The sequence below is a fragment of the Brachycentrus maculatus genome, unplaced genomic scaffold (genome assembly GCF_059751285.1).
Source record: "Brachycentrus maculatus isolate JH-2025_06_01 unplaced genomic scaffold, ASM5975128v1 h1tg001136l, whole genome shotgun sequence".
NCBI lineage: Eukaryota > Metazoa > Arthropoda > Insecta > Trichoptera > Brachycentridae > Brachycentrus > Brachycentrus maculatus.
Genome location: NW_028281832.1, coordinates 74,818 through 100,314, shown reverse-complemented (window position 1 = coordinate 100,314; position 25,497 = coordinate 74,818). Strand labels below are relative to the sequence as shown.

At 30.1% G+C, this 25,497-nt stretch overlaps 1 protein-coding gene across 1 annotated transcript in view; it reads left to right on the top strand.

Annotated features, from left to right (window-relative positions):
• Positions 1 to 4,128: 4,128 nt before the first annotated feature.
• LOC148299450 (sodium-dependent neutral amino acid transporter B(0)AT3-like) overlaps positions 4,129 to 25,497 on the top strand; it is a 57,091-nt gene continuing 35,722 nt past the window's right edge. Inside the window, exon 1 of the mRNA XM_088276078.1 lies at positions 4,129 to 4,964. Within this exon, the coding sequence (XP_088132204.1) occupies positions 4,700 to 4,964 (265 nt within the window). The 5' untranslated portion in view covers positions 4,129 to 4,699. The remainder of the gene's footprint in view (positions 4,965 to 25,497) is intronic.

The following is a 25,497-nucleotide window of genomic DNA, read 5'->3' as shown; positions in this document are numbered from 1 at the left end:
GTTGAGATGGTTTGGAAATGTTGAACGAATGAGTGAGGAATAATGGTAAAACGTCAATTGTTTTCATCTTCTGGTACAAATTAACAGTTTTAATTTGTACCAGAAGATGAAAACAAATGTCGTTTTCGAAACTAGTCGTAAATAAAAATAAAACTCAATTCAGTGGATTATTCAAGTGCTTAATTATTATTAAAATAATCATGTCATTCCACAAAGTTAATGCCGAATCAATAAATAAACAAATTTATTATGATATATTTTATATTTTTAATATATATTAACAATCAGCTAACGAATAACATAGCTAAACAAAACAATTGTTAATCGCTTTTAATTTATTCTATTGTAATATATCTTATAAGATTTTTCATCGCTGGTAGATTATGTAACAAAAAAGGCATTAAACGATTCAATATTGTAAAGACGATGAAAAGCTGGTTTAATAATGTAAAGACGATGAAAAGCTGGTTGTACCAGATTTCCAGGAATGATTTATTTATCTTGATAAATATTACCCGCTTCGAGAAAGAACCTTTTGAAATTTCTAAGCCAAGCCGATAAGTCGGCTTTAAAATGGCTTAGTCGATATACAGAAGGGTGCTTTGCTGAAACAGTACTCCTATAAAAATTGGTTTTATAAATACAATATGTATATATATGTATGTATATATATAACGTGGTAATATCCTTCTTTGTAAATTAGTGGGTGTATAATAAAAAAATATAAAATGTGTTGCTTTGTAATTAAAGAAACGACAGTAAAAGTTTATTCTTAATCAATATTTTATAAATTACATATAATATGACAGTTCACCCAATATAATATATTTTGCTATCTGAAGTCTTTTGTTTATACAGTACGACGCATGCGACATCTGGTGATAGATTTGCGCGATCTGCTTTACCGACTGTCACAATATTGTGACAGTCGGTACGAAAAAAGTCGGTCCGCTTCCGGTACCAGTCCAGGGTAATATTAAATAAATATTACAGTGAAAAAATCACTTATATTTATTTGACCCCCCCTGGGAATCGAACCCGGGACCTCCAGAACGGTAGCCAAACGAATGAAGCAGTGCCCTATGCACCATTGGGGTGCGGTGTATATATATATATATATATTTATTTATATATATATATATATATATATATATATATATATATATATATATATATATATATATATATATATATATATATATATATATATATATATATATATGTATATATATATATATATATATATATATATATATATATATATACATACATATATATATATATATTTATATATATATATATATAAATATATATATATATATATATATATATATATATATATATATATATATATATATATTTATATATGTATATATATATATATATATATATATATATATATATATATATATATATATATATATATATATATATATATATGTATATATATATATGTATATATATATATATATATATATATATATATATATATATATATGTATATATATATATATATATATATATATATATATATATATATATATATATATATATATATATATATATATATATATATATATATATATATATATATATATATATATATATATCCAAACTTTACCGTGATTACGGATATTACATATGGTTTAAAATTATCCCGTGCCATATGTTACTCAGTGCGGCATCTCTGACAGCTTCCTGATGTGCGTCATTAGTTGCAGATCTCGCTAGACGCGTCACTTCGCCGAATTTTATCCACAGAGAAAAGTCCGTCTTTTTAAATCTGTTGTATAAATTGAATCCACAAGATTTTTGGATATAGAGTGGAACCTCTCATAACGAGTAATTTGCATAACGAGCAAAATAAATGTGAAAAAGTTGCTCCCTTTTTTTTATTGATTTTTTTAGCCAAACGAATGAAGCAGTGCCCTATGCACCATTGGGGTGCGGTGTATATATATATATATATATTTATTTATATATATATATATATATATATATATTATATATATATATATATATATATATATATATATATATATATATATATATATATATATATATTATATATATATATATATATATATATATATATATATATATATATATATATATATATATATATATACATACATATATATATATATATTTATATATATATATATATAAATATATATATATATATATATATATTTATATATATATATATATATATAATATATATATATATATATATATATATATATATATATATATATATATATATATATTTATATATGTATATATATATATATATATATATATATATATATATATATATATATATATATATATATATATATATATATATGTATATATATATATGTATATATATATATATATATATATATATATATATATATATATATATATATATGTATATATATATATATATATATATATATATATATATATATATATATATATATATATATATATATATATATATATATATATATATATATATATATATATATCCAAACTTTACCGTGATTACGGATATTACATATGGTTTAAAATTATCCCGTGCCATATGTTACTCAGTGCGGCATCTCTGACAGCTTCCTGATGTGCGTCATTAGTTGCAGATCTCGCTAGACGCGTCACTTCGCCGAATTTTATCCACAGAGAAAAGTCCGTCTTTTTAAATCTGTTGTATAAATTGAATCCACAAAATTTTTGGATATAGAGTGGAACCTCTCATAACGAGTAATTTGCATAACGAGCAAAATAAATGTGAAAAAGTTGCTCCCTTTTTTTTATTGATTTTTTTTTACAAAATACATATTTAAATTAACAAAATAGTTGGTAAATATACAAAATATTGAAAATTTTACGTTTCTTCTTCTCTAATAAAGTAGATACTTTTGTTTAGAGAGGGAGTTCGTTTTAGATTTTTTTTATAAGCAAAGCAAATTATAATAAATTAAATAAAATGAATAAAAAAATATTCCTCGGTATGGAGTTTACGTTGGAGTGAGCCTTTTATGTTTTTTTTAAATTAAGATTTAAAGGCTTGATATTTTTTTTTATAGATTTAAGTTTTCCCGAAGTTTATTGAAGTTTTTTTTTACCTACGTACGTATAATGATTTATCGCTGCTGTTCTTTTACATCTGTGCAATATTCAATTATTAGAAAATCTAGAGTTAGGTACGTAAATTTTGTACTTTGTTTTTACAGTTGTTTTTTCTTTAAATGTTTTTAAGATAGAGGCTTTGTTAAAATTTTCTTCAATTGTTGGTAGTAATACTAATACTATGTAATACTAATTTTGACGGTTAAGTTCTGGGCTTTTTAAGAATTATTTTTGGATTAGTCCCTTTTTCATGACATTCTTTTATTAGTCAGGGGCAGTCAAAACAAAAATGTTTCTTTACAATATTTTGAGTGTGTCCAAATACTTGTTCACAATAATCTGGATTATCTTCAATTATAGGAGTTCATAACTCCTATAATTGGAGATAATCCAGATTTTGTGAACAAGTATTTGGACACATTCAAAATGTTGTAAATAAATTGACTGGTCAAATTATAAGCTAAAATAATAAAAATATAAATTTTATTTTCTGGCGTTTCTCATATTATGTGTGATTATAATCCAGGATTCGGATCTCACATACTAATAAAAGAGTTTCTGCTCAGTAAAAAAGCTTCTTTTCATCTCACCAATAGTGAAGTTCTAGTGATTCAAGAACGACGTTTGTAAAATGGTTTAATATGTATAGAACTTCCAAGAATTTGAGTAGTGTCGTTGTCAATAATGGGTAGAAGTGGTGTTTTTAATACATTGTGTTATATTTTTTAACTTTAAAAACGATCTCTTGAAAAATCATGTTTTTTGATTTATGACGTTCTTGAAAGGAGTGAACGATGTGTAAAGTGATCACTTAAACTAGCCTATGACGGTCGTCAGCCCCGTAAATGCCCAGACTTCCATATTCTTCATCATCTTTGATGAGATGTCAAAAAAAATAAAAATAACTCACTTAATCAGTATTTCTTACGTGTTTTGCAACGTTTTTCGCAGCGGTATAGATCGGAGAGTTGCTATGTAGATTTACTAATTTGTATAATTTATTTATTTTCAGATTACACCCAGCCGATGTCTCAATGCTGAAGAAAAGTGCCGTTGAACCCAGCAAATTAAACAGGACTTCAAATATAAGATGCATTCAGCTTTTAAACTCGTATTAAACTTTGCCGATCTGAGAAAATAACGTCCGAACGTTGTGCGACGCATTTGAAATGTCAACCAGCACGGTTGGCCGCAAACGCACCGATAACTCGTCGTAAACAATCGATATTTTGACTACCCGGTCGACATATTGACATTCCGCCGGTCGCGACATACATGCAGCATTCCGTGTGAATGACTCACATATGCGAGAACATTTTGAAAATATCCTTCGATAAAAAGGACGCTGTCAGATACGCAAATAGCCTTGCAAAAAAGTTATGGATTTGATCGAAAATCTACCATTCGAATCAAGCTTGTTATTAAGTAAATCTTTTAAATCGACTATCATTTCGTTGACTTAGTTTTAAACTGTAACGATTATTAATTTGATGAAGTAATAAGTACGGATACTGGTAATTTGAAAGTTATATATCAAATAAATCATCAAGTCTATAAGGATCTGTTTGGATTGGATTTTGATATGGCAGCTACAAAGACAGACATTGGACGGAACGGGCACGAGCTGGCACCCCTGAACACTAGAGCCAATGGAGATGGTCATCATGGAGTGACCATAGTGCTGCAGGGCTCGCGAGGGTCACTCCAGCGGCCTGATATGGACGATCCTGGCGAAGATCGGGCCGCCTGGTCGGGGAAGCTGCAGTTCTTCCTGTCCATCATTGGGTACTCTGTCGGGCTTGGAAACATCTGGAGGTTCCCGTACCTCTGCCAGCAGAATGGCGGCGGTGAGTGAAAAATTAACTATATTTGGCTTTTTACGGGACCTTGACTTCATATCAATTCTTTATTTTAGTGCGTTCACACAAACATCATGGTTAGATTAACGCAGAGAACATCATAGTCTAAGCTTAACTCGAAGGTGCACAGTTTACACCCACGCTGTGCCAGGCGGGTTTCCCGCAAGGTATCGGACCCTCCCGATCTTTGCACGAAACAGTCATTCTTTATAAATGTTTTGGCTTTTACACAATCACTGGTGGATTCTCATTTGCTCAAATGCGGCAATTCTGCTAGTTACCTTTCACCATTTTTTTAAATTTTATTTTCAATATGGAAATTACATTTATTATTTACCTTTATTTATTGTTTCGGCATTAACTTTGTGGTAAGACATGTTACAATGATTAAAGAAAACACTTGTTTTTTACCACTTGAGTTTTATTATAGACTACATGTTTCAGAAGTTAAACTTCCATCATTCAGGTCTGTATAATAACTAATAACAGGTCTGTAGTTATTATACAGACCTGAATGATGGAAGTTTAACTTTTGAAACATGTAGTCTAAAATAAAACTCAAGTGGTAAAAAACAAGTGTTTTCTTTAATCATTGTATTATTTACCTGCTTATTATGTACAAGGTTTATACATCATTTAGTGGATTTTTTTGTTTCTTCTGGCTAATTAAATGCGTTTTTAATTGAATCTGTGTTGGGAACAGGAGGGATAATCTAGTGAACTTAAGGTGAAAGTTTTTTTGCATTTTGCACAAAATACATTTTGATTGCTCATAACAAACGCTCAAAACGCTTCAACAATCTTATCACGCTCATATCAAATAAAGTTGGGTAAAAAACTTTTCAGTAAGATGTCACTCATAATTGTAGAGGTCCTCACCAAAACGTTACATTTCCATTATAAATGATTTTAAATACATATTCAGGAATTCTAGCTTGTAAAATTGTTACGTTTTGGTGCGATTTAATGATTGCATATTGGTTTTACACAGGATTGGTCACGTTTTATCGCCACTTTAATTAGGATTTCGATAGAATACGGTCAACATAACAGATTTGCATTTAAATGATTTTTGTGCAATATTGGGAATGTAAGAGGACCTCCACATTTCGCTCACTTCTTTTAACAACGTCATATTATATCAAAAAACTTGATTTTTCAGGAGATCGTTTATAATGTTCAAAATATAATAAAATGTATTAAAAACAAATATCAAGCCACTTATTGAACTTTTTGCTATGGAACAGATCTTTTTAAGTAAAACCCGAATGTTTTTTTTCCGTTTGAAAAATATTTAGTAAATTTAAAAAAATACTTAAACAATACCTTTTCTTCAAAATGCAAAAAAAACACGTTCTGACCTGTAGCGGGTAAATATTAAGTTAAAAATATGCTTTTGCTGGGATATAGAACATTTTCTGGGTATTCCGAAAACACGCACAGCTGAAAATTGTCGATTTTTGATATATGACATTTTTTAAAGAAGTGAGCGATTTATCAAGTTAAAATAATAATAAAACATTTTTAATGTTAACTATCTTTGCACAAATTAATATTCCCAATACGCAGTAGGATGTTGTGGTTCCATGCCAATTATTTAGTCGTTAGAGCGCACATTATTTGTCCATCGCTTTCGGATGGATGATAAAATAACAATGGGTTTATGCGAGAAAATGGAGCGTTCGTGTTATTATTAGGGCTGTGATTAAATTTAACGCTAAACGTTTTAAGATTGGCAGTAGCCAATGTATATATATATATATTTATATATATATATATATATATATATATATATATATATATATATATATATATATATATATATATATATATATATGTATATATATATATATATATATATGTATATATATATATATACATATATATATACATATATATATATATATATATATATATATATATATATATATATATATATATATATATATATATATATATATATATATATATATATACTTGTTCACAAAATCTGGATTATCTCCACTCATAGGAGTATTTTTAATAATATTTTTTGACATCTCATCAAAGATGAAGAAGAATATGGAAGAAAAAATAAATAAATAAAAGAGTTTCTGCTCAATAAAAAGCTTCTTTTCATCTCACCAGTAGATGTCTCTAGTGAAATTCTAGTGATTCAAGAACAATGTTTCCAAATTGGTTCATATATATAGAACTTCCAAGAATTTGAGTAGTGTGGTTGTCAATAATGGATAGTATTGGTGAATGTTACACGTGTGTAAAGTAATCACTAAAACCAGCATATGACGGTCGTCAGCCCCGTAAATGCCCAGACTTACATATTCTTCTTCATCTTTGACGAGATATCAAAAAATAGTATTAAAAATATTATTTAAACGATTTTGGCCAGCCTTGGTGCAAAGACTTTAGTTTCCACTGCGCAGGTGGGGCCGATAAAACACATTGATTGGTAATGATAATAAAATAATATAGAATAGCTATTATAGTGGGTGTGACAGATTTTTTAATGGCTCGGTAATTAGTCGTTCAGATAACATTAAGCCTTATGTAGTGAGGGTATCTGCTTCGTACTCATCGACAACAAAAAGTTTCAACTCTTTACCTTTTTAACTTACTAACCATCACGCCACTTCACCGCAGCGGTAGGCAGAGAGAATAGAACGCCACTCTGTCCTTGCAAACGTTCTTCGCCTCTTCCACGTTCATGCATCCCCTCATACATACCCGCCGGTTGTTTCGACTCCTAACCAGACTCCTTACCTTCAATAACACTTTTCTTCAAAACCATAATAATAATAATAAAACCTTTATCCGCACCCCAATGGTGCATAGGGCACTGTGTCTTATAAACGCAGTGTTATCATGATCGTTTTACACATGAAGGAAAGGTGATCAGCCCTCCGCTTCAGGTACCAGTCCATGGTAATATTGAATAAATATTACAGTGAAAAAATTACTTTTATTTATTTTTTTACCCCCCTTGGGAATCGAACCCTGGACCTCCAGAACGGTAGCCGAGCGTGCTGACCATTACACTACGGAGGCGGACAAAAACCATACATTTATATTATTTATTGATTCGGTATTAACTTTGTATGTTGATTTATAAAAGGTTTATAATTGAACACTTGTATAGCCACTTAATTGTCCGCCTCCGTAGTGTAATGGTCAGCACGCTCGGCTACCGTTCTGGAGGTCCCGGGCTCGATTCCCAGGGGGGGGTCAAATAAATATAAGTGATTTTTCACTCTAATATTTATTCAATATTACCCTGAACTGGTACCTGAAGCGGAAGGCTGATCACCTTCCCTTCGAGTGTTAACGATCAAGATAACACTGTGTTTATAATGCAGTGCCCTATGCACCATTGGGTGCGGATAAGGGTTTGAATGAAAAAAATGAATGATAACCACGTAATGAGTTTTATTGCATTACACACGTCTAGTTTCGAAAAGTAAAACTGGAAACAGAAAAATTTACTTTTCGCCTGTAGATGAAAACATCTGGTCGTTTTCTAAACTAGTCGTGTGTAGTGACATAAAACTCATTGAGACCATAAAACTCATTTAACCAGACAAGACAAACAAGGTGGCTTGGTGGGTCTCTGCAAAAAAAAAAAAAGTTCTAAGCATGTATAAATTATGATTTAAATAAATGTATACAAATAAAAAAAAAAAAAAAATTTTTAAAAAAAAAAGTGGTTTTACAAGTGTAAATTTAATTTTTTTGTCCGCCTCCGTAGTGTTATGGTCAGCATGCTTGCCTACCGTTCTGGAGGTCCCGGGTTCGATTCCCAGGGGGGTTTAATAAATATAAGTAATTTTTTCACTCTAATATTTATTCAATATTACACTGGACTGGTACCTGAAGTGGTGGGCTGATCACCTTTCCATCATGTGTAATCGATCGAGATAACACTGCGTTTATATGAAGCAGTGCCCTATGCACCATTGGGGTGCGGTAAGGGATTTTTAATTTAAAAAATATATTGAATTATATAAAGTTATATATCGAAGAAAAACTATTTTTTCTATGAAAAATGGTGTTTTAAAAAAAAAATAATTACCTACGTTAAATGTTACCTGGGTTTAAAAAAATAATTATACCAGTGAAAAAAAATACGTGGAAAAATTCCAACTCGATACTGTCGGCATTTGAAGTGCTGCCCTTATCACACCACATTTATGTAAGTACATGTCGTCTCGGTTATGGGTTAAACATTCAAGATAACGTAGCTAAGCGTTTTACACTTGAACGTGACACCCTGGATTAGGGCTTAATGTCATAAATCGGTTGGCTAATTTAACTTAACACCTACGCCTCTTCCACATTATTCATGCACCTCCTCATACATTCTTTTTCAAATCCTTATCCGCACCCCTATGGTGTATAGGGCACTGCATCATATAAACGCAGTGTTATCTTGATCGTTAACACGTGAAGGAAAGGCGATCAGCCCACCGCTTCAGGTACCAGTCCAGGGTAATATTGAATAAATATTAGAGGAAAAAAATCACTCATATTTTTTTGAATCCCACCCTGGGAATCGAACCCGGGACCTCCAGAACGGTAGCCGAGCATGCTGACCATTACACTACGGAGGCTGATTTAATTGTCTAATTATTAACATATATTTCACACCGGTGGTTTTTTATATTTATATATATTTTTTAAATATCGCTTACTCCTTTCAAGAACGTCATAAAAACTTGATTTTTCAGGAGAACGTTTTTAAAGTTTAAACATATAATACAATGTGTTAAAAATAAATATCAAGCCACTTACTGAACTTTTTACTGTGCAACAGATCTTTTTAGGTAAAACGTGAAGGTTTTTTTCTCCATTTGAAAAATATTTAGTATATTTAAAAAAATAATTGAATAATACATTTTCATCAAAATAAAAATTTTCATAAATATTTAGTTAAAAATATGCCTCTTTTGCTGGGATATAGTACATTTTCTGGGCATTCAGAAAACATGCAAAACTGAAAATTGACGATTTTTGATTTTCGACGTTCTTGAAAGGAGTTTGCGATATGTCTCGAAAGGATTAAATTAGTTTCCGATAGGTATATCCGTTCCACATTTAGTACGGCAAGCGGCACCTACAGAATTGGCAGTACGACTGTCAAACGTTGTGTTATTTACGGCCAAAATACTACTGGAATTACGTCACTGGTGCTAAAATATTATTTCTGCGAATAAAACTACAACACTGTAAGAAATAGCACGGTGGCATGGTGTGACGTCACCGCGTACTTTATAACGATTGCCACGCAAGCAATGGGAAGACGTCTGCTCTGTGGTGGGCAGATAACCCAATTTCCTTCCCATTACACTTTCCGATGAATGTCCCCTAAGTACCACCAGTCGCCAACTTCATGCCAGTATCATTACGCGGATGACATAAAAGGGAATCTATTGCCAAAACCTTTGTATCATCTCTACATGTTTTTTTTTTAACATGTAGAGATGCTACAATAAAGTAAGTGTTTCTGCTCAATAAAAAAAGCTTCTTTTCATCTCACCAATAGATGTCTCTAGTGAAGTTCTAATGATTCAGGAACAACGTTTCGAAATTGGTTCATATTATATAAAACTTCCGATAATTGAGACGTGTGGTACAATCATACACCTAAGTAACTTCACTGCTAACTTAGAATCAATGAAATGTATAAACTCATGTCTCTAGCGAGATGGCGAGTGTTTTTGCCTACAATTTTCACTCTTGAATTACATGAACAAACATAAAGAGTAAATCCACTCAGCAGGCATAGGTTATGAAGCTTATAAAGTTAAAGCCTGAGTAGGGACATGATAAACGGTGTTGCATAAGCCGTAGCTAGATTTCAAAGTCACTTGGACGTTACGTAATTCAAAAAAAAAAGACGTGTGGTTGTCAATATTGGGTAGAATTGGTGAACGTTACACTTGTGTAAAGTGAGCACTTACACCAGCCTGTGACGTAGAGGCTAACGACCGTCATAGGCTGGTTTAAGTGATACACACGTGTTACATTCACCAATTCTACCCATTATCGACAACCACACTACTCAAATTCTTGGAAGTTCTATATATATATATGAACCAATATTGAAACATTATTCTTGAATCACTAGAACTTCACTAGAGACATCTATTGGTGAGATGGAAAGTGATCACTTAAATCAGCTTATGACGGTCGTCAGCCCCGTAAATGCCCAGACTTCCCTATTCTTCTTCATCTTTGATGAGATGTCAAAAAATAATATGAATCATTTTAAATCAGTTAGTTAGTCAGAGCACCCATTTGATATGCAGGAACGTATTCACATTTGCATATACCCGGTGCAGAGTGCTGTTCCCGGATTCGCGTGGGTGTCGAAATGGGGGGGAGAAGGGGAAGGTTGTGTAACTCGCGAGGACGGGTGCGGAGGAGTGACGGGGTGAATCGATTTTGCGAATCTGGCACTGTTCGTCTCTCCACCGCACCGCCGTGTATAGTACAGTGATGGAAAATTGGGGTGATCGAAACATTTATTTTTGGTGCGATGTTTATGTTGAACTCAGTATCAATGTGGGTGCGGTTTAGAACTTCAAGTCCCAAACATAGAAACCATTTTAAAAAAAAAACGCAATTTTTCAATTACTCAAGGTGACAAATATTTGAATTTTGAAATGATTTTTCAACTCCAAAATGTAACACCCAACAATTTCAGTTGAATTAAATATTTCAATAGACTCCTATAATAATTAAAATTTAAATTAAAAATTAAAATTTCTATAAAAATAAAAAAATTAAAAAAATAGAAGATATAAAAATTCTTAAGAATAAAATTAATGTCCATTACATATAAATCTTTAAAAAAATATATAAAAAAGACTATTATACCATTAATTATATAAAACATTAAACCTTTAGTGTAAGTCCCTCTCCAAGCACAAGAGCTCAGTTTCTTTTTTGGAGAGGCACAGCGAATCTAAAACCATAAGTGTGCCATATGTTTAAATGTTTAGAAATTGTATTATGTTGTACTTAAAAATGTAACTATATTAAATAAATAAATAAAATAAAAAAGCACATATATATATAAATATATATATATATATATATATATATATATATATATATATATATATATATATATATATATATATATATATATATATATCCCGTCTCTTCGTCAGGACAATCACTACCACAGCATGCAAACAATGCCCTTCACTACCATAGCACAATTTACACACTCAAAACAACACAAAATGTTTAACACATGCGATTTTCGGTCGACCCGAAGATCAACATGCACTAAGGGTTACAGCACAAACATGCATTAAGAGCTGAGGTCAAACGTGCACTAGCAATTATGCTTTTCATTTTTATAGAATGATCTAATATCCTGTTTTTGAAAGTCTATATTTCCATATTCCATCACTGTGGGCTGCGTGACGTAATAAATTGGATTACATGAACGTACTGATATCAGTTTAATATCCCAGAACTTAGATTGCTTTCGAGGGGCATTCGATAATACGCTCCGTGAAATAAATCTTTATGATTACCCCTGTTATCGGCCGGGCGGACGGTAATCGGGACATCTACCCTATTTATGTATTAAATGTAAAATCAAACACTGATTTTTTTATTTGTTTTGGAATTGTACAGCTTACATATAAAAAAAATTGATATAATAAACAATAGTTACATTAACAATAATAAATAATAAATAATTTTGTTTTCAAACTCCGTCCCTTGACTAACCCCCTTCCCTTACTTTCCCTCTCCTTATTTTTAGAACAATTTTATATTTTATATTTTAGTTATTATACAGACCTGAATGATGGAAGTTTAACTTCTGAAACATGTAGTCTATAATAAAACTCAAGTGGTAAAAAACAAGTGTTTTCGTTAATCATTGTAACAATAATAAACATTACATTGCATTAACAAAAATAGTTACGTTAAAAAAAAGCCAATTAAACAATTCCACATTTATTTTATTAAACTATTAAAAAACATTCAGAGATTTAAAAAAAGGGTATGATATAAAATAATAGATTTAGCAGGAAGGAGAAGGAAAGGAGAGGAATTAATGAGGGTGGTTAAAAGATTTTTTTTCTAGGCAAGAGTCTATTAAGTTTTATTTAAACATTTGTTTGAAAATGCCATAACTAGGCGAAACAAGTGTCACAAAATTGATTTTTATATGTTTTTTTTTAACAATAATACAATTTTCATTAATTGATTCGGATGTCACGTGGTAAAACCCATCCATTTTTCATTAAAGTTGTACTTAGTAAATACCACTATTTCTATCCATTTTAAATTAAATCGTGGTATTTGCTACGTCCGCCTCCGTAGTGTAATGGTCAGCAACCTCGGCTACCGTTCTGGAGGTCCTGGGTTCGATTCCCAACTGGGGTAAAATAAATATAAGTGATTTTTTCACTGTAATATTTATTCAATATTACCTGGGCTGATCATCTTCCTTCATGTGTAAACGATCAAGATAACACTGCGTTTATATGATGCAGTGCCCTATGCACCATTGGGGTGCGGATAAGGGTTTTATTATTATTATTATATTTGATAAGTAAAACATTTATTAAAAATTTCATTAGAAGTATACATTTTATCACAAAGTGACTACCGAATCAATTAATGAAAAAATAGTTGATTTCAACCATTGAAAGCCCTGTAAATGCCCAGACTTAAAATCCATATTTAGGTATTAAAATTATTATTCAACTTTTTCTTTAAAAAATTCCTGATGTTTTTATTGGTTGATGTTCACTGATTTAGGGTGAGTGGAGCCTATTGACGAACGTGGGCGGCCACAGGTTACACAGTCTTTACGTTAGTTTGCCGAAAGGTTAATTAGCGAGTTCAGTAGGAAGGATTACACAACTCGTCGCACTGATTTAATTAATTTCCTAGAAAACCGTGGGTTAAAACAATAAATCGGTACGCTATATTACGGCTGCTGCCTTTTTATCTTGTCACTGTAATTCCAGTACAGTTATTGTCACCAATGCGTTTTGGAGTGCAGCAATAATTGACATATCGCAGTCATGCAGGAGAAAGTGACCAAGTGCAGTTTTTTTTTTACAAAACCGTGATCATTGAGTATTTGATATCTTACTAGCTTAAAATTGCCCTGAAAACATCCCAAAGGATTTTAAACTTGTAAGTATAATATATTGACTTGGTAAAATGACTAACTGCATTGATGTTTATTTTCTTGCCAAGCAAAAGTGACTTAAATGGCCTTCCTGAACATTTTACGTTTTGGTAGTTGGTCACTTTCTCCCATACGACTACGATATAGTAATTTGATTTAATCCTTACATATGCATTTGAGAATTACTCTCACATTTCAGCACGAAAGCACGTCCCAGCAAAGCACAATTAACACACTTTTTTAGATTTAAAAAAATATATATACGTATATATATATATATATATATATATATATATATATATATATATATATATATATATATATATATATATGATTTTTTTTAAATGCTTACATTTTTTATACAATTTAGTACAATTTCTATTCATTTCTACTTAATACAATCTTACAATTTTAGTCGCGCTAAGCCTCTCCAAAAAACAAACTAAGCACCCATCTACCGTACCCGTCACACGTCACAATCTTTATTCAGAGTACCTGTCCTTCGAACTAATTATACGCGGAGTTCACCTATGTACGTTTCGAATGGCTAGTGAGTACAACTCGTGTTTTAGCAAAGTTGACATTTTCAATTACGGAAAATCTGAGTTGAAAAGTCGAATGGTGAGCACAATCGAAAATGATGCGGAATGCATCGAAACACGTGTCACGGTAGATTTTAAGAAATAGTGGTATTTACTAAGTAAAACTTAAATTTAAAAATCAATTAATTTTATTAGATAAAAACCTCTATTCCTAAAGTATTGTAAAAAAGTTATGTATTCGACACAAAACTGTATGTACTTATATCAATTTATTGTTTCGGCATTCACTTTGCGGTAAGACATAATGAAATTTAAACGAAATCACTTGTTTTTTACCACTTGAGTTATATTTATATTAACGACTAGTTTCGGAAGCTATGCTTTCATCTTCAGGTCTAAATATAAACTGAAAAGTTCATATTTAGACCTGAAGTAGCTTCCGAAACTAGTCGTTAAAATAAAAAATAAAAAATAAATGAAACTCATGTGTTTTCTTTTAAGTTTTTCTTATATCAATATCAATAATAATAAATAATCATAAAATTTTGTATACAAAAGTAAAATCTTTTTTATTAAAATTTGAAACAGTGCTTAAAAAGAGTGTCTTTTATAAATAATTAGGGAAGAAATTATGAACAACTACATCGAGTCCATTATCTACTGAAAAATATAACTTCTACGAGGCGATGCGCCCAAAAAGTTTGATAACCTCTGCCTTACACCTTGCCTAGCGGATGTGTCCTTTTTATAATGCAAGTTGTGACGTCAGTAAAAGTCTCTAATATATGGTATTTGAAATAAAACATTTGAAGTAAAATAAATATAAGTGATTTTTTCACTGTAATATTTATTCAATATTACCCTGGACTGGTACCTGAAGCGGAGGGCTGATCACCTTCCTTCATGTGTGAACGATCAAGATAACACTGCGTTTATATGACGCACTGCCCTATGCACCATTGGGGTGCGGATAAGGGTTTTATTATTATTATTATATTTGCTAAGTAAAACATTCATTAAAAATGTATAGATTTTATCACAAAGTGACTGCTGAATCAATTAATGAAAAAATAATTGATTTCAACCATTGAAAGCCCTGTAAATACCCAGACTCAAAATCCATATTTAGGTATTAAAAATTATTATTCAACTTTTTCTTTAAAAAATTCCTGACGTTTTTATTGGTTGATGTTCACTGATTTAGGGTGAGTGGAGCCTATTAACGAACGTAGGCGGCCACAGGTTACACAGTCTTTACGTTAGTTTGCCGAAAGGTTAATTAGCTACTTCAGTAGGAAGGATTACACAACTCGTCGCACTGATTTAATTAATTTCCTAGAAAACCGTGGGTTAAAACAATAAATCGGTACGCTATATTACGGCTGCTGCCTTTTTATCTTGTCACTGTAATTCCAGTACAGTTATTGTACGACTAGTTTCGGAAGCTATGCTTTCATCTTCAGGTCTAAATATAAACTGAAAAGTTCATATTTAGACCTGAAGTAGCTTCCGAAACTAGTCGTTAAAATAAAAAATAAAAAATAAATGAAACTCATGTGTTTTCTTTTAAGTTTTTCTTATATCAATATCAATAATAATAAATAATCATAAAATTTTGTATACAAAAGTAAAATCTTTTCTATTAAAATTTGAAACAGTGCTTAAAAAGAGTGTCTTTTATAAATAATTCTTGAAGAAATTATGAACAACTACATCGAGTCCATTATCTACTGAAAAATATAACTTCTACGAGGCGATGCGCCCAAAAAGTTTGATAACCTCTGCCTTACACCTTGCCTAGCGGATGTGTCCTTTTTATAATGCAAGTTGTGACGTCAATAAATGTCTCTAATATATGGTATTTGAAATAAAACAATAAGTACTTTTATTAATATCAATAACAAAAAAGGTTAAATATAAAATCTTGGTGTAAAAAATAAAGTTTATGATATCAATATTTAAAACAGTGCTTAAAAAAAGTTGTCTTGTAATTTCGGAAGAAATACTGAAAAACTACGTCGGCTTAGAATATACCTATAACATCTATGAAGTGATGCGCCCAAAAAGGTTGGGAGCCTCTGCCCTACACCCAGCCTAGCGAACGTGTCCAACAATGTAGGTTGTGACGTCAGTAAAAGTCTCTAATAGATGGTGTTTGATACAAAGCTATAGGTAGTCATATTGTATTTTATGTCCCGGTCGTGTGGAGTTATGTTATGGGCTTGTGTGTTAGCACGTGGGGAGGGTTGAGATATGGCGAGCTTTCTGCATACATGTGTACGTACATGTGTGATGTTATGCCTGCGTCAACAGCGGCCGTGTGTGTTCGGGTAGACACTCGACTGCGAAACTGGAGTCGCTGGTTCGGCGCCAATTGCAAAATGAATTGAAGAAAGATTTACATTATTTTTGACATCTCATTAAGAATTAAGGCCCAGTGTTCGTTAAGTCGCTTCATTCGCCCGGCGAACACCGGAGAGGTCACATGTCTGCTCACGCCCGATACTTTGAAGAACGTATATTGGATATATTTTTTTGTTTTTTAGAATATATATATATATATATATATATATATATATATATATATATATATATATATATATATATATATATATATATATGTATATATATATATAAATAAATATATATATATATATATGTATATATATATATATATATATATATATATATATATATATATATATATATATATGTATATATATACATATCTATATATATATATATATATATATATATATATATATATATATATATATATATACATATATATATATACATATATATATATATATATATATATATATATATATATATATATATATATATATATATATATATATATATATATATATATATATATATATATATATATATATATATATATATATATATATATATATATATATATATATATATATATATATATATATATATATATATATATATATATATATATATATATATATATATATATATATATATATATATATATATATATATATATATATATATATATATATATATATATATATATATATATATATATATATATATATATATATATATATATCTATATTTATTATATATATATATGTATAAGTATATGGAAAAAATATTTTTTATATTTTTTCAACTCCTCGCCTCTCATTTTCTCTTTTCTTTTCAAAACCATGTAATTATTTTAATGACAAAACTTATTTTTTAATGGAAAAATGGCGTTTAAAGAAAATAATGAAGTATGCAAAACAGCGGTCGGGGAATTTTGGCGAATAATAAGTCGATATTACCCCCTTTTTTTTAAATTACCTAACGTCCAAGTGACTCTGCAATATAACTACGGCTTATGCAACACCGCTTATCATGACCCTACTCAGGCTTCAACTTTATAAGTTTCATAGCCTATGCCTACTCGTTAGTGAATTTATACTCTTTATGTTTAAAGTTACTATAATTTCATGTAATTCATGAGTGAAAATTCCTGGCAAAAACACTCGCGATATAACCCCCTCACCCTATTTTGAAAAATCAATGTATAATTAAAATAAAACTTATTTATTGAATTAAATTTACACGAAAAAAATATATATGAACATAGTAGGTATGTAATAGACAAACAAAATAGAATACATACTCAAATTGGATCAAATGAAAATTCAGGATTTCAGGTTTCCTTTTCAGTTTTCATTGAAATGATGTAGCTTCATGTTTGATACGATTACCTAAAAATTGTTTTTCATGTAAGAGAAATTTGAATACTCTCAATCGATTTCTGAATTATTTAAATTTGTAACTAACAGTACACAATGGAGTTCTGGTTCTGGTTCTGGTTCCAACCCTTATGTATGGAAGCGAAGCATGGAGTTGGCAAAAGAAGGATGAAAGCAGACCGGATGCAGTCGAAATGCGATCCCTCAGACGAATGTGTGGCAAAACGATGTTTGATAGATGTTCGAATGATGAAATAAGGAAAGAATATAAGGCTGAGATGAGCATTATCGATAAAATTTCTAAGAAAGGTGTGTTGAGATGGTTTGGACATGTGGAGCGTATGAGTGAAGAAAGAACGGTTAAACAAATTTATGAGGTGAACGCAGTTGGAAAAAGAAGCAGAGGACGACCGAGGAAAACTTGGCACAGTCAGGTATGTCAAATACTTGAAAGCGGCCGGGTCAGGAGTCGTAATAATCGTCGGGTATGTATGAGGAGATGCATGAATGTAGAAGAGGCAAAGAATGTTTGCAAAGACAGAGTGGTTTGGCGTTCGATTCTCTCTGCCTATCCCTGCGAGGAAGCGGCGTGTTGGTTAGTTAGTTAGTTAAATTTGTAAAATACTAACACGTTCATGAAATGGCAAACTAGGAAAATTTCCTTATTACCCAAAAAAAAAATCATTTTTACCCCGGTTCCCCGACCGCTGACGTAAAATATTACCCGGATTTGGAGAAAATTAAGTTGCAACTTAACGAATACTGGGCAATAATAATAAACATATAGATTCTCCAGTCCTAATGAATAGTTATACATATCCCTCACTCCTTTCAACAACGTCATTTATCAAAAATCGTCCATTTTTAGTTGCGCATGTTTTCGGAATGCCCAGAAAATGTACTATATCCCAGGAATAGCGGCATATTTTTAACTTAATATTTACCCACTACAGGGCAGAAAGTGTTGTTTTGCATTTCGAAGAAAGGGTATTGTTTCATTATTTTTTCTAAATATACTAATTATTTTTCAAATGGAGAAAAATCCTTCAGGTTTTACCTAAAAATATCTGTTGCACAATAAAAAATTTCAGTTTCAATAAGTTGCTTGATATTTATTTTTCATTTTTTTATTTTTTTTTATTCATTCAATATATTTACATTTTTATTTATAACATAATACATTTGAATCATTTATACATATGGAGAACCTTTATATTTCGATTCGCTGTGCCTCTCCATAAAAGAGACTGTGCTCTTGTGCTTGGAGAGGGACTTACACTCGTGGTTTAATGTTCTATAATAAAAGATATAACAGTTTTTTTAAATATTTTTTCAAGATTTAAAGGTATAGAGCTGTAATTTTTTTCTTAAGTATTTTTATATCATCAATTTTTTAAATTTCTTTAGGGAGTTTATTGAAATGTTTGATTGCCAAATATTTGGAGTTTTGCTGAAATTGCTTGGTGTTGCATTTAGGAGTAGAAAAATCGTTTGAGAATCTCGATGATAATTTTTTTGTTAAATTTAAATAGTTGTCACCCTTTAGTATTTGAACAATTGCGGTTTTTTTATAAATAGATTCTATATTTGGGATTTGAAATTTTGTTGAATATATGTTTTTTTTTCAAAATAACTTTAATTATGGTTTTCTGTACTATTTTCACTGAGTTTAGTATGTTAATACATTTCATTATACTTATTCTTAAACTTTAAAAACGATCTCCTGAAAAATCAAGTTTTTTGATATATGACGTTGTTGAAAGGGAGTGAGCGATATAAAGAATTTCATTATGGTAAAAGGTTAAAAAATGTTTAATTTCCTCTCTTTTTTAAGAGTATTATAAATTGGGTATACCATTACTGTATTGTAATGTATAATAGCGGTTTCGGAATACTCGTACATATACACGGACACAGGTAATAGGTATAAGGCGTCCACATTTGCGAATGAAGGCAGATATATCGGTAAAATTCGGAGTAAATCCCATACAAATCTCTTTCCGAAATGGGGTGCCGAGTGATAGGAAAAGTTCGAGTGGCTGTTGTATTAATTTCATGAACTTTGCGTAGGATGTACGCATAACGATGTGTATAGGTGAGAGCTGAGCTTGCTCTCAACTCTCAAGAGATATACTTACAATATAATAATGATATAATATAGCTCTCAAGATTTAAACTCGAAAAAGGTATTATTTTCGCATATCGCCCACTCCTTTCAACAACGTCATAAACCAAAAAAACTTGATTTTTCAGGAGATCGTGTTTACAGTTTAAGAATATAATGAAATGTATTAAAAATAAATATCAAGCCACTTATTGAACTTTTTACTGTGCAATACATCTTTTTAGGTAAAACCTGAATGTTTTTTCTCCATTTGAAAAATATTTAGTTCGTTTAAAAAAATAATTAAACAATACCTTTTCTTCAAAATGCAAAAACAACACTTTCTGCCCTGTAGCGGGTAAATATTAAGTTAAAAATATGCCGCTTTTGCTGGGATATAGTACATTTTCCGGGCATTCCGAAAACATGCACAACTGAAAATTGACGATTTTTTATATATGACGTTGTTGAAAGGAGCTAGCTATATGATTTAGCTTCTAAGATATAAACTCGAAAAAAGGTATTATTTTCGCATATGTTCGTAATGAATATTGGCCATTATCGGCTTTGCCACATCGTGAATACTTAAAAATAATAATAAAATTAATATGAACCAATTTAGAAACCTTGTTCTTGAATCACTAGAACTTCACTAGAAACATCTATTGGTGAGATGTAAATAGGCTTTAAAGCTTAAAAAGCTTCTTTACATCTCACCAATAATATTAATGTTTTTGGATGATTTATTAATTACGAATACAATATGTACGAATGTTTTTTTTTTTTTAATATATACATAATAAAATATGAATACCATATTCTCAATGTGTTTTTCTCATTGTTTCTTAGTTTAAGGCTCTACATTAGTTAAATAGCCACTTGACTTTCTTTAAACCCAGATAATTGATTTGACGTAATTGTTTTTTGTTCTTAAAATATGGTTTTCGTTTTGAAAAAAAAGTTTTTTTATCGAAAGATACCTCTAGCGCGGCCGTCCGCGATCTGAATTTGAAGATTCCGAGCTCCCTCTTGAGGCTTTTGAAATTATGAGAATAATTCGGTTCTTATTTTGAAAACAATGAATTTGAAATATCGTGTGCAAAGTGTGGCGTAGTACCGCCGAGGCTCCTGATTGGCTGGCCGCGCGGGGGCACGTCCGCGCATGCGCACCGAGCGCCCGACCCCGTGACAATGTTTCCCAAGTGTGCTTGTCGTTGTGTTGGTCATATTGGCTGCCAAGCAAAAACACAGTAACCGCAAAACGTATTTTTTTAATCAGAAAATTGATTTTTTGTAGAAGATTTTACTGTAGAAAAGTGAGATGATATCTGTACCTGCCTGTGCAATATTTCTCGAATAGTCTCTGGCAGTGGTGTGAACAGAGAATTAATTAAGGTATGCAGTAGAGGTAGATAGTAAGGTAAGATGGTACTACTTACTAGGGTAGGCAGTAGAGGTAAGTAGTAAGGTAAGATGGTACTACTTAATAGGGTAGGCAGTAGAGGTAAGTAGTAAGGTAAGATGGTACTACTTAATAGGGTAGGCAGTAGAGGTAAGTAGTAAGGTAAGATGGTACTACGTACTAGGGTAGGCAGTAGAGGTAGGTAGTACATAAGGTGAGCTGGTACTATTTACTAGGGTAGGCAGTAGAGGTAGATAGTAAGGTAAGCTACTTACTAGGGTAGGCAGTAGAGGTAAGTAGTAAGGTAAGATGGTACTACGTACTAGGGTAGGCAGTAGAGGTAGGTAGTAAGGTGAGCTGGTACTATTTACTAGGGTAGGCAGTAGAGGTAGGTAGTAAGGTAAGCTCGTACCACTTACTAGGGTAGGCATTAGAGGTAGGAAGTAAGGTAAGCTGGTATTACGTACTAGGGTAGGCATTAGAGGTAGGAAGTAAGGTGAGCTAAGTACTACTATTTTTTTAATCATTTCTTTTTGACTCCTTACCTTTGAATAACTCATTTCTTTTCAAAACCGTATAATTATTTTAAAGAAAAACTTTTTTGAAAACAAAAACTGTGTTTCAAGAAAATAATCTATAGGTCAGTTTAATAGATCACTTTACATACGTGTAACATTCACCAATTCTACCCATTATTGACAACCACACGACTCAAATTCTTGGAAGTTCTTTATTTATGATCCAATTTCGAATCATTATACTTGAATCACTAGAATTTTACTAGAGACATCTATCAGTAAAATGAATAAGCTTTTTTACTGAGCAGAAACTCTTTCAATCGTATGTGAGGTCCGAATCCTGGATTATAACCACATATACACGTGGAACGCCAAAAAATATACTTTTCATTTTATTATTTTAGCTTATAATTTGACCAGATAATTTATTTACAACATTTTGAGTGTGTCTAATACTTAATTAATAAATTATTTAATCTTTATAATTTATATTTGAAGCACTAACTTTGTGATTTTCTATTTTATAATTAAAATGTAACTTTGTTTTAAAATAGCTCTAAATATTTTATTATAACTTAATTAAAATATCTACCGGTTCTTTATCAAGACTAATTAACACTATTAGTATATGATCGCTTTTGACTGTGACTGCCAATCAACACAAAAAATAAAGCTTCTTGAGATCTACCTAAGCTTCTTTCCCTAACTGTCAAAATATTTTGAATATTGTTGAGTCTGTCCGCCTCCGTAGTGTAATGGTCAGCATGCTCGGTTACCGTTCTGGAGGTCCCGGGTTCGATTCCCAGGGGGGGTTAATAAATATTAGTGATTTTTTTCACTCTAATATTTATTCAATATTACACTGGACTGGTACCTAAAGTGGAGGGCTGATCACCTTTCCTTCATGTGTAATCGATCGAGATAACACTGCGTTTATATGAAGCAGTGCCCTATGCACCATTGGGGTGCGGTAAGGGTTTTATTAATTTATTCATTGTTGAGTAGATAGTGTTTTAGTATTAATCAGTATTGATAAAGAAGCGGTCAGCTTCGAAACCGGTAGACATTATAATTAAGTTATAATAAAATATTTATGCTGATTTTAAAACAAAGTTACATTTTAATTATATTCAATCCTTTTTTGCGACTGATGTAATTACTGCGTTTTCGCTAAGCACGGTGAGCCCCGTAGACCTTACAAGTGCCCACGCCAGACGGCAAACTGCGTGTTAGAACTGAAGTGACGTCATTCTCCCGATCACGTGGCGCCCCACACCCTCGTTTGGCAAGCGCTGGATTAAAAAAAATATTGTTTTCTCCGAGAATGAACGGCGATCGTTACTTGCGTCTGATTTTAGTCAATTTTCCACTTTTGCTGGAGTTGAATCGTCTGATTTCATACTACGTATTTTATTGTTTCGGCGTTAACTTTGTGAAATATCATATTTATTATTTTAAAAAAATAATCACATGTATTATACCACTTACGAGTTTTATTTCATTACACACGAGTAGTTTCGAAAACTCCGTAGTGTAATGGTTAGCACGCTCGGCCACCGTTCTGGAGGTCCCGGGTTCGATTCCCAGGGGGGGGTGGTTAAATAAATATAAGTGATTTTTCACTCCGATATTTATTCAATATTACTCTGGACTGGTACCTGAAGCGGAGGGCTGATCACCTTTCCTACGTATTAACGATCAAGATAACACTGTGTTTATATAATGCAGTGCCCTATGCACCATTGGGGTGCGGATAAGAGTTAAGGAAATTTTTGAAAACTAGCACATGTTTATGTTTATGTGTATATATATATATATATATATATATATATATATATATATATATATATATATATATATATATATATATATATATATATATATATATATATATATATATATATATATATATATATATATATATATATATATATATATATATATATATATATATATATATATATATATATATATATATATATATATATATATATATATATATATATATATATATATATATATATATATATATATATATATATATATATATATATATATATATATATATATATATATATATATATATATATATATATATATATATATATATATATATATATATATATATATATATATATATATATATATATATATATATATATATATATATATATATATATATATATATATATATATATATATATATATATATATATATATATATATATATATATATATATATATATATATATATATATATATATATATATATATATATATATATATATATATATATATATATATATATATATATATATATATATATATATATATATATATATATATATATATATATATATATATATATATATATATATATATATATATATATATATATATATATATATATATATATATATATATATATATATATATATATATATATATATATATATATATATATATATATATATATATATATATATATATATATATATATATATATATATATATATATATATATATATATATATATATATATATATATATATATATATATATATATATATATATATATATATATATATATATATATATATATATATATATATATATATATATATATATATATATATATATATATATATATATATATATATATATATATATATATATATATATATATATATATATATATATTAGCCGATTTTCCACTTTTGGTGGAGTTGAATCGTCTTGTTTCAGTCAATTTTTCACTTTTGGTAGAGTTAAATGACGTCTAGCCATGTACATATTATGTATGACGTATGTTCGGATGGTGATATAAGGAAAGACGGGTGGAGACTGACCACGAAAGAAATAAACTGATTATCACATTTGTAACCCACGAAGAAGAACAACGAACCATCTTTTGTAGCATATTTTAAAAACTAAAAATAGTCCAGATTTTTTTTTTGGAAGACCTCATTATCTCATTTTGTGTGATGACAGTCTGCAAAATGAAATTACGACGAAGGATTATTTTCACAGGTATTGAAACAAATTTGGACAATTTCCAAAACAC